This window comes from Sminthopsis crassicaudata, chromosome 3 (assembly GCF_048593235.1).
Source record: "Sminthopsis crassicaudata isolate SCR6 chromosome 3, ASM4859323v1, whole genome shotgun sequence".
Lineage (NCBI taxonomy): Eukaryota > Metazoa > Chordata > Mammalia > Dasyuromorphia > Dasyuridae > Sminthopsis > Sminthopsis crassicaudata.
In genome coordinates this window covers 331,544,492-331,556,762 of record NC_133619.1, presented here as the reverse complement: position 1 = coordinate 331,556,762, position 12,271 = coordinate 331,544,492, and the positions used below count along the sequence as shown (strand labels likewise).

Below are 12,271 nucleotides of genomic sequence, written 5' to 3'. Positions count from 1 at the left end.
AATAATAGAAGAAATTGTATTGATAACTGCCAATCTTTTTGCTTCCTTGTAGTTTTCATTTATTCTCTGCTGTGCATTTATTATTTTATTCTATTTTCTCCCTTTCACTCTCCCTTCTCCCACTTCCTGGAGGCAAGTTACAATTAAGCACAGATATATTTATGTGTAGACAGATAGAAATGTACACACACCCATACCATATCATGAGTATACACACACATAAAAATACACATACATATACATGTATACACATACACATAAATATACATACATCTAAAACAATATTAATATGGCTGACATATAACATAGATTTCTCTCTTGATTGAATCTTCTTAAAATCTGATTTTGTCTGAAATTAATGATTACTACCTCTATTTTTTTTTTTACAATAATAGAAGATATTTTATTCATGATTGTCCGTCTTTTCTTTGCTTTCTCGTAGTTATAAATTAGTTATATGCTGTGTACTCTTTGCTTTTGTACTTTTTCCCTCCTCCTTTCACCTCCCTTCTCCTTTCACCTCCCTTCTCCTACCCCACCTTCTCCAAGTACGTTTCCAATAACTTTTTTTTTTTAATTCATTTTTCCAAATTATCCCCTCCCTCCCTCTACTCCCTCCCCCCGATGACAGGTAATCCCATACATTTTACATGTGTTACAATATAACCTAGATACAATATATGTGTGTAAATGCCATTTTCTTGTTGCACGTTAAGTATTAGATTCCGAAGGTATAAGTAACCTGGGTAGATAGACAGTAGTGCTAACAATTTACATTCATTTCCCAGTGTTCCTTCTCTGGGTGTAGTTGTTTCTGTCCATCATTGATCAACTGGAAGTGAGTTGGATCTTCTTTATGTTGAAGATATCCACTTCCATCAGAATACATCCTCATACAGTATTGTTGTTGAAGTGTATAGTGATCTTCTGGTTCTGCTCATTTCACTCAGCAACAGTTGATTTAAGTCTCTCCAAGCCTCTGTATTCCTCCTGCTGGTCATTTCTTACAGAGCAATAATATTCCATAACCTTCATATACCATAATTTACCCAACCATTCTCCAATTGATGGACATCCATTCAACTTCCAGTTTCTAGCTACAACAAAAAGAGCTGCCACAAACATTCTGGCACATATAGGTCTCTTTCCACTCTTTAGTATTTCTTTGGGATATAAGCCCAATAACAGCAATGCTGGGTCAAAGGGTATACACAGTTTGATAACTTTTTGGGCATAGTTCCAAATTGCTCTCCAGAATGGCTGGATTCTTTCACAACTCCACCAACAATGTATTAGTGTCCCAGTTTTCCCACATCCCCTCCAACATTCATCATTATTTGTTCCTGTCATCTTAGCCAATCTGACAGGTGTGTAGTTACTACCCCTATTTTTAAAAAATAATAAATTCTACTCCTGATCCTTGTTGCAGTGTTTCTGCAAATCTCTTATTTCCTATCTCTGCTAACTCTTCTACTTTAATTCTATTCCTAAACTTACCTAGTAGTTACTTTACCTCTCACCCATGGATCTTCCTTTATCTCCCCCCCCAAAAGTTTTTTCTCCCTCTTTAACCCATTTCCATTAATCTACAGACCTTAACATACTCCTTTAGACCTTATCTAAACATCCTATCTTATCCTATACCACCATTTCCTTCCTTCTTTAATCCTTTCTCCATTAATCTACACATTTTATTCCACTCCTGTTAATATAAATACCCTTCTATATCCTACCTTATCCTATTCCCTTCCCCTCATTTCTTTATGGATTTTGGAGGGTCCCTTCTTGAGATTATATATATATGTATTGTTCACTCTTTAAGCCATTCCACAATATGAATAGGTTTTCAGAACCATTCCTCCTCCCCAATCTAATTCTTTTGTATTGGCTCTTGCTATTACACTTCATTCATATAGCATAATTACTATTTTTACTTTTTCCTAGAGTTTAGAATTAGAGTCCTCTCACATGCAGCTCTACCTGAATTTTCCTTTTGGATTACCTGATTACTAATGTTAACCTTAGACATATGGTTTACATTTCCACATAAGAAACATAAACAATTTGTCTTTATTGGTCCCTCGGAATTTGATGTTAGCTCTTAAATGTTAAATTTTCTATTGAGTTCAGGTTTGTTTTGAGACAAAATCCTGAAAATCTGACAGTTTAATGAATATCCTTTTTTTTTTTTTTTTTTTTACCCTATTTAACATTATACTTAATTTTGCAAGGTATAATATTTTTAGCCACAATCTTAGTTCTTTTGATTGTAAATATATAGTATACTATATATAGCCTATATAATAACCTGCCATCTATTATTGTAGCCACTAATAAATCCTATGCAATTCTTATTATAGCTCCAGCATATTTGAATTGTTTTGTTTTTGCTGCTTGTAAAATTTTCTCTTTGATCTGGAGGTTTTGAAATTTAGTAATGATATTTCCATGTGTTTTCCTTGTAGGATTTTTTTGAAGTGATATTCAATGGACTTTTTTCCATGTCTATTTTTCCCTTCTTGTTCTATCACTTCAGGAAAATTTTCTTTTATTATTATATAAAATTTCTTCTTCTTCTTTTTTTTTTTTTTTTTTTTTTTGGTCATAGCTGTCAGGTAGTCTATTTTTTTATTTTCTCTTCTTGATCTGTTATTTTTCACATTCTCTTCTATTTTTTCATGCTTTATATTTTGTTTTATAATTTTTTGGTTTCTTAACTTCACTGGCTTAATTTTAAGAATCATTTTCTTCTTTAAGACTCAATCTCCTTTCCTAATTGATTGACTTTTCATAATCTTGTTTTTCCTGGATTGTTCTTTTTATTATGAATATTATTTTATCATTTTTATTTTTTCCTTAATCTTTCACATTTGATTTTTCAAGTCTTTTTTGAGTTATCATATAAACTCCTTTTGGTCAGCTAGCCATTGTAACATTACTCTTTGGGATAGGAGTGGCTTTTTTTTTTTTTTTTTATACTTAGGGTTCACCTTCAGAGGAAGATATTTTAGTTTTTTAATTAGTTTTTCCTATTCCAGCAGTAACATTCTATAGTCGGGTTCTTTTGCCTGCTCAAAAAAAAAAAAAAAGAACTTAATAATGCAATCCTCCAGTCCTGGGGCAGGGGAAGGGGACCACTGGCTTCAGGTCTTCCTTTAGCTCTCTCCTCTGGCCTGGAAACTAAGACCAAAAGTTCCCCCTGGTGTAAATGCCCACAGCCCACAGCCCAGAGCTTCCCTGATGTACTGTCACACATACTGGGTGTGCTTGTCCTTCTGGCCCAAGGCAGCATCTCTGAGGCACAGCTAGGCCGGGTGTTCCTAATCAGCCAAGGTTCACTCAGTCTTCCAGGACTCAGACCCTCAGCAAACCCCAAGGACCAGGAGGTGATAGTTCCTTTGGTTCTGGCTGAGGATCCCCACCCCCTGGCCCAATTGGTCCCAGGGATTCCAAACTAGGCTGGAGGTTGTTTACATTTCACACAGGTTAATCTTCAATCCTGGAGTCTTTGTTCTCTCTTCTCCAGTAGTCCTAAGAGGACTCCAGTTCTACCCCAAATCTTGTTTTCACCTCTCCATATTTCCCCTGAGGCACAAATCTGTTCTGTTTTGTGGGAGAAATCTGAAGCCTTGGAATTTTCTGTCCTGTTCTGCCATCTTCCCAGAACTCCAGGGTCCGAGTTCCTCTCCTTTTGTTTTCTTTTGCTTTCACAACTCAGTCCAGGGGCTGTTAAGTTTTTAATGCTCCCAAAGTGTGTGACCTGGGAGAATTCTGTTCACTGCCCTCTTGGTCTGACTGTGAATTTCTGAGCCCTCTTTGGTCTGATGGCTCATGCATAGCCCAGCTTCTGTAAACTGCTGCTGGACTCAGTTACTGTTAGCCAGGTGGGAGGTTCTGCCAGTTCAGAGGAACTGACATGCTGGTTCCTCTCCAGCCTGGGGCTTCTGCCTGGATTATTCCCCTGCAGGTTTATGTGCTGCGCTAAAGGTGAGGCCTGAGTCTCTGCTCCACTCTGGAGCTCAGAACAACACAGAAACATTTCCAGAACTCAACTAGAGAACTCCAGTTCCTCAACTAGAACACACCTTGAAGCCTACTTTCCACACTGGATCTGTGACCTGGAACTGGGTAATGGGCAATACAAATGCCAGATGGAATGTTTCTGCATGATGAAAGATCCCCTAGGGTCTCTTTCTATCCCATTCTGGTGCTCTGTCTGTCTTAGCCTTTTTTCTATCTTTGGGAGGGTGAAATACTCCCTATGATTTACTCAGTATATTCTGGCCATCTCTTCATCTCAGTTTCTTCAGCCCTCTCTCTGCATTTCCCTAAGCTGTTCTGAACTGGAAACATAATTCATGGTGACTTTTTCTTGGCTTTCCTAATCAGGATTAGGTGTAGCATAGATTGTTGTGGTGGCCATGTGCTGGATGAGTTAGACAAAAAGGCTTCTTCTTGCTCAGCCATTTTGACTCTATCTTTAAATAATTTTTCATAATGGCTGATGTCATTTTCTGTTTACTCATATCCCCTGCCTTGATTCCCAAATTGGGGTTTTGCATCAGGATCAGACTCCAAATCCTATTGTACTTTGAGATGAGAAAAAAGCCCTGCTTGTTTTCCAGATGGATTGCTGCTCCAACTTTCACATGCATGGAGTCTAAGAGCTTTTGGAAGTTTTAAGGCCTCAATCTTCCCCCCAGATATATGCGGTTCAAACAAAGCACTGCATCTTAAGGGCCTTTATGTCATCTCAGGAGTGGATGCTCTGGACCCTAAGTCTAGGAGTCCTTGTCTGAATGCAACTAAACTCAGTTGCTTACATGATTCCCATTACGGGTCCCCCCTATTTTTATTGCCTCTGGAGAAAGAGGCTTACAGGTCAGAAATATATGTGGTTCCATTGGGAGGCTGCTTTCTGGAAGAGCTCCTTCCCTACTGCTCATGGGGATTATTCTTGCTGACTCTTTGTGTAGTTCTGGGGTGTGTAAAGGCACTTATTACAGCTTTTTTATGTTTGATCACTACTTGAGCTAGTACTTTTGTGGGGAGTAGATACGTGGAAGTTAGGCTGCCTGCCTCTATGAAGGCAAACATATTGGCCCTAAGTCCCCCTTATGGGAAATTATTATAACCTAACTCCTTCTGAATGACATACCAGTATCCTAAAGAGTTTATATCTGTAGGCTTAGAGATTTCACTCTGCCTTTTTTCTTCTGTAGCCCTTTTTATTTTGCTAGTTGGTCTGGTAGGGAATTCTTAGTATAATGCAGAAGACAGTTCTTCCCTTTGCAAAATTCCTATTATAATGAGAAAAGCAAACCAACCTTGGAGAGCTCCCAGTTTAATGAGGGAGACAAGAGAAAAAGACAAGGCAGTCAAACCTAGATAAACCAGAAATTATAGATATTACTATCTAAATGTCCAAGAACTGACAGTACAAGATCCCATCAAAATGTGCCAATGCCAAATTCAACATGATGAGTCAAAATTGGGTTTTCAAAACATTTGTACCACAAATGCATCTGTAAGTTTCTCAATCTTAACAAATTACATAATATTTTTTTTAAAACATCTTCCCACATTGCCATCTCTACAACTTCTGAGTGCCCCCAACATGTAAGACCACTATACTGATATTGAATGCACATACAACACTCTGTCCTCGAGCAGTCCTAGCACAGGCTGATAGTGTTTTCTTCCCTTGGCTGCCTTTGCTCTTATCCCTCTACTCCACTTTCCAACCCAGACAAGGGAAGGTGAAGTTGGGCTGGAGTAGGAAGCTAGATATTCCTGACATCAGTTATGACAATAAGCCAGCTCAAATGATCTTCACAGGATACTGATGGGCTTTGATGACCTTCAGAGAGCTCTCAATATACTCCCAATGAAGCTTTAGAATTCAGAATTTAGCCACTACTCAAAAACCCAGATAGGCAAGAGCTGTGGGTTTATATTTCCCTAGCATCTTTCATCTAAACAAGGCTTAAGAAATGGCAATAATCCAAAAATGTCCTGTTCTAGCCCTATTGTTTAAATATGAATTTCCACTCATTTATCCCAAACAAGAGAAGAATAAGGCTTTCAAGTGGCTCCAAACTTATAAAGAGATTTAACTGAATCTCTGAAATGTGGAATGTGCTTTCCTATAGAAAAAATATTATAACTGATTACTTTTTGCTTCCTCACACCTCTCAGACTGGATAAGATGACAGGAAAAGATAATGATAAATATTGGAGGGGATGTAAGAAAACTGGGACACTGATACATTGTTGGTGAAGTTGTGAACTGATCCAACCATTCTGGAGAGCAATGCAGTGATTCAAGGCAGATTCCATGAGACTTGGGATAGAAAAAGAAAATGTCGTCCACATCCAGACAGAGAAATATGTAGACTGAATTTGGATTGAAGCATCGAATTTTCATTTTTATTTGTTTGTAAACATTGCACACAGCAAAAACAAGATTATGTGATGATCAACTGTGATGGACTTGGCTCTTTTCAATAATGTGGTGATTTAAGGCAATTCCAGTAGACTTGGGATGGAAAATGCCAATCACATCCAGAAAGAGAACTATAGAGACTGAGTGTGGATCAAAGCATAGTATTTTCACCTTTTTGTTTTTTTTAATCTTTCATGGGCTTTTTTTTTCTTTTGATCTGATTATGTTTAAAAGAATCCCACATGTTTAATCTATATTAGATTGCTTGCTGTCTTTAAGGGCAGAGAAGTAAGGGAATGAGGGAGAAAATTTTGGAACACAAAGTCTTACAAAAATGAATGTTAAAAATTATCTTGACATGTATTTGGAAAAATAAAATATTATTGAAATTAAAAAAAAAAAGTGACAATAAATTGTTATGGGCTAGAACTCTGAAACAAGGATTCTTACAAGGTGTTAAGTCAATGGAGTTGATAAGACAATGGTATCTAGTTTAGCATGGTGCTTAGTAGTTCTCTAAGTTCAGTATGACTGATTTAATCCCACAACAAATAATGGTCTCCTAGTGATACAATGATTGGTTTATACTCAGTATAGATCATATAAACTGGGACTAAGAGCCAGCTTCAGTCAGAGCCAGAGAAGACAAGCTGACTGGAGGCTGAAGCACAAGCCCTTGGACTTAGATTCATTCCATCTTCATCAGCCTCGTGGTGGCTGGCTTGGCCTCCTATACTTCCTCCACTAAAGCCAAGACTCCAAAATGCTCTCAAGAAAGCTAGCTGGGCCCCGGCAAGAAACTAGATTGTGTAGGAGATAATAAAAGGATTTGGACACCTGGCTATTCTCCTGGTGATCACTTTGCTGAAACAAAGTTGCCCCCAAGACCTCCAGAAAACAAACACGATCATAACAAAAAATATTTTTGCGTGTGTGCGTGTATGTGTGTGTGTGTGTGTGTGTGTGTGTGTGTGTGTGTGTGTTTTTCCTTAAAAAAAAAAAAAGTTTCTGGAAACTACATGGATGCCCATCAATTGGAAATTGGCTAAATAAATTGTGGTATATGAATATTATGGAATATTATTGTTCTGTAAGAAATGACCACCAGGAGATTTCAGAAAGGCCTAGAGAAACTTACATGACCTGATGCTGAGTGAAATGAGCAGGACCAGGAGATTATTATATACTTCAACAACAATAATATATGATGATCAATTCTGATAGACGTGGCTCTCTTCAACAATGAGATGAACCAAATCAATTCCAATTGAGCAGTAATGAACTGAACCAGCTACACCCAGCGAAAGAACTCTGGGAGATGATTATGAACACTACATAGAATTCCCAGTCCCTATAATTTTGTCCGCCTGCATTTTGGATTTCCTTCACAGGCTAATTGTACACTATTTCAAAGTAGGGTTCTTTTTGTACAGCAAAACAACTATTTGGACATGTATACATATATTGTACTTAATTTATACTTTAACATATTTAACATATATTGGTCAATCTGCCATGGGGGGGGGGAGGGGAAAAATTAGAACAAAAGGTTTGGCAATTGTCAATGTTGTAAAATTACCCATGCATATATCTTGTAAATAAAAACTATTAAAATATAAAAAATAAAAAAATAAAAGTTTCTTTGGGACATAGACCTAGTATAGGATTGCTAGGTAAAGGCTACATAGTTTTTTAGCCCTTTGTGTATAGAATTGTTCAAACTGTTCTCCATAATAGTCGGACCAATTCACACATCCACCAACTGTGCATATTTCTCTATTTTTCCACATACTCTCTTGCATTTGTCATTTTCTTTTTCTGTCATGTCAGTCAATCTGATGAATGTGAGGTGATACCTCAGAGTGATTTCAACTTCAAAGCACTTTACATTAAGTTATCTCATTTGATCCTTAAGACAACCCTAGTGGGTAGGTGCTATCCCCATTTTACAGATGAAGAAATTGAAAAATATGGAAGTTAAGTGACATGTCCAAGGTGACATAGCTAGTAAGAGTCTGAATTTACATTTAAATTCATATCTTCCTATCTAGTATTCTCTCTACTGGGCCACCTAACTTCACTGGGGGAGGAGGAAGAAAACAGAAGAAAAAGGGAAATAGGGGAGGGGAAGGGAGAAACACAGAACAAGGGTGGAAGGTAAAGAATAATCAACTAGCTTTAGCAGAAAGCTAGAAAGGCACTTGGGAAACAGAGCTAGCATGAATGATAAGCACTATTAAAAACTCTCTAAAATAAAACAAGTTAAATCAGTAAATATTATCTCACTAGCCATTTAACTTCTCTGGGCTTCAGGTTTCCCTTCTGCAAAATAAGGTGAAAAACCCTTCCCTATCTACTTCCCGGGATTGGTTTGAAGATAAAAGATAATGCAATAGCATGTTTTGAAAAGTAAAGGCTCTATGGAAACCAAAGGGCTCCTATTATGTTCAATGGCCACCTTTCCTTTACCCTTCTTCACTAAGGAGATGAGCAAGGAGTATTTCTGAGGGGGACTCTGCAGTGATTTCGGTATCTTCATTTAAATAGTAACAAAATACGCTTCCCTCCCTGGGCAGCAGCTGCCCAGCCCTACCAACATCCCCTAATCTCCAGCACATACCCACAGTCCACCCAGGAGATGGTGCCTTGTCCTTTCACTGCTTTGGCCACATTAGACAGTAATCTGAGGTGGTTTTCGGCTGCAGCAGCTAGGAAAAAAAGAACAACAAAATGAACATGGGCAAATCCATGGCCATCACATGGTAAAATGGGCAGTAACAGAAATCATCACTACCACCACCACCTGCTTGGGATAAAGAGAAAAGTCTCACTTCATGTTTCTTCATAACTTGACATTTTCACATTCTGTAGGCAAGGCTCATAAACTTTGCCTCTCCATGGGCAGGTCTTAAACATGAGGTATATGCTTCAGGTTGTCTACCTTTCAGGTGTATCAACACCTATTTTAAATCACAGCTAAAGATCTACCTCTTTCAGGATTTAAGATCAGAGGATTTGTAGCTAGACCTTAGAGATTATCCGGTTCAATCCTCTCATTTTAAAATTGAGAAAATGTTAGGGAATTCATCCACCTCGGCAGTAGTAATAAGTAACAAAGATGAAATTGCAACACAAGTTTTCTGACTTCAAATACAGGCTTCTTTCTATTATATCAACTTGTTTCTCAAACAATTTATTTTCCCAGTCAATAATCTCTAATTCACCTTTTCTCCTAAAAATACTTATATATTTTGGCTATTTTGTGATTAAACATCTCTAATGATTTTGTGTGTGTGTGTGTGTGTGTGTGTGTGTGTGTGTGTGTGTGTGTATCTGTGTATGTATATGCCTGTCTGTTTTGAATCTTCTATCTGATTGTAGGATCCCTAAGGTAAGAACCATATTTCTTTCCATCACTCAGTAGCTATTACCTGAAGCATAAAATGCTCTGGCCCAGAAATTCAGAATAGCCAGAGTGATTAAATAACATAACACATATAATATAGCAATTGAAGGAAAATTCTAAATGTACCTAAATCCTATTCCCAATCTGAAATATATTCCTACTTCCCAAGCAGCCACAGGAAAAATACCCTTTCTTTTGTTTCCTTTCTTCCCCATTACTTCTAATGGATACTCACAGGAATTTTTCCTGGGGTAAGATGCAATTAACTCAACAAAAGATTTTTTTTTCCTAATTTATTTCTACAATGATAAGGAGCCAATCCCATTGGATGCCACTGAATGCAGTAGTACAATAAGAGGGAATGAGAGAGGAGATGATGAGAGGAAGAAGGGAAGAAATTGGCCTTATTGCCAAGATCATAACTCTGACAATTCTGTCCCCAAACCCTACTAGATCTAAGGTTCTAGAAATAGGAGAAAGGGGGAAAGAATTTAATCAAAACAAATGTGACAAAAATTGTTCAATTTGTGTTCTGGAGAAATACAAAGAAAGCAAAACTATAAATTCAAAGTAATAAAGTAAAAGAATTCTACTCTCTTCTTCTCTACAGCACTCTCCCTAACTCTCACACTTCAGCCCAACAGCAGTGAGGTCTATGTTAGTAAATTGACTTTAACAAGTGGCTTTTCTTTTTTTAAAGTAATGAAAAATCAGTTAAAGTATTATGTAGAAACCAGTCTGAAGATCACAAATAAAAATGCTCCACCTAGGCTACCTAGTAATAAAACAATAAAAACAAAACTAAAAAGAATATCTTCTAACCTAGGTAGAGACAGAAAGGGAAGATAAACACTCACCTACCCCACTGCAATAATTGGGAAACAATGAATAAAAACAACTCTATTAACTCTCCCAGGAAGAGACAGAAAATGAAAGAAACCCATCAAGTTTCTATTTCAAACTAAGAGATCAAGTGTGAAAATCCATCAAAATCACTTCCTCCCTTCTCTAATACATTAGCCCAATTATTAATTCCTGTCCTGACTTAATGCATTTTTAAAATTAATGAATCAATATATTTTTCTATAGTAGACAAAAATGGAATAGGTGGAATTTAAACATTTTTGTATAATAGAGATTCACCAATATAGATTGGTGGGTTATATCAAGAGTGCTAAATTTGGTCAACTTGTTTTTTAAATATGTTAATAGCTATATTTCAACACAAGTGATTTCTTTTGTAATCCTATGAATTTATTTTACTCTTTAAAAGGAAAGGCTCTATGGGCTTCACCAGAGTGCTGAAGGAGTCTCTACCCAGAGATTAAGGACCTCCATTCTAGGCTCTCTCTGGGGCCCTCAACTCCACAGACCCCATCTGGACTCAGCTCCCTGCTGACCTGTGGCAAAGAGAAGCCAGTCCCGCCTAAGCATCCAGCATGTTGGGCCAGCCAACGCTGCCAGGCTCTCTAATGTGGAAATTCACCAAGTGCCAAAGAACATGGCTATAGGCCAAAGATGATCTGAGCTTCCAGAAGGACACACGTCCAAAACATCCATCAGGCCCAAGTCCTAACGACCCAAAGAGAAGTCACTGGTGAGAACTGTGCCCAGAACTTGACCAGCCATTCGCTGTCTCTCCTGGCACAATGGAGACTTGGCATCCTTTGGAAATTGAAAGACACAACCCTCCTGGAACGGCATCAACCAAGCCAGACATTTACCCTTCCCTGAAGTCATTGCCAAAAGCTAAGCAAAACTCTTTCCATCAGTTATTCTGCTTGTTAGCCTGGAGGTCAGAAGAAAGGTCTTAATCATAGCCATCTACCCTCAATAAATCTGCCAAACTCTTAGTGGATTCTAAATTCAGCCACATGCTCCTGCTTCAAAGTGGGGCAGATTGAGGGCAGGCAGGACAGGGGGTGGCCAAATCCAGTTCTCAGTTCAGTAGGCTACTGGCAGGACAGAGTCAATGAATCACCCAAGCTGCCTGGATATGTCCTGAGAACAGAGCCCTGGACTGGGCACTGCAGACAGGGCCAAAAGGAAAGAAATCACAGTCCCTATCCTGTGAGTCTCCCAGTCTACCAAAAAATTAGAGATCCCCCACACAAAGTCCACTATAAGAGTTTACATTTGTTACTCTGTGTATGTGTGTGTGTGTATCTATCTCCAATCTCTTCTGTAAAACTAGGAATTTCCTAAGAGCAGAGATCTTCTTCCAAGAAATTAACAGAAGAGATTCTCTTAAGTGACAAGAAAAAAAATAAACAAACAAACCCTGTATATCTTAACTATTCAAAAGCAACTGATAAAATAGGACTAGATATCTCTAGTCTAGGGATTTGATCAGTGAATTCTTTAGTACAGAAAACTTCCAAGTGAGGAAACTCCCTGTACCAAATCAGGTTGGCACCTTC

The 12,271-nt window shown here is 37.9% G+C and overlaps 1 protein-coding gene across 1 annotated transcript in view; it reads right to left on the bottom strand.

Annotated features, from left to right (window-relative positions):
• PDIA5 (protein disulfide isomerase family A member 5) overlaps window positions 1-12,271 on the bottom strand; it is a 187,375-nt gene that overhangs the window by 135,167 nt on the left and 39,937 nt on the right. The window contains exon 3 of the mRNA XM_074301401.1: window positions 9,066-9,153. Coding sequence (XP_074157502.1) covers window positions 9,066-9,153 — 88 coding nt within the window. The remainder of the gene's footprint in view (window positions 1-9,065; window positions 9,154-12,271) is intronic.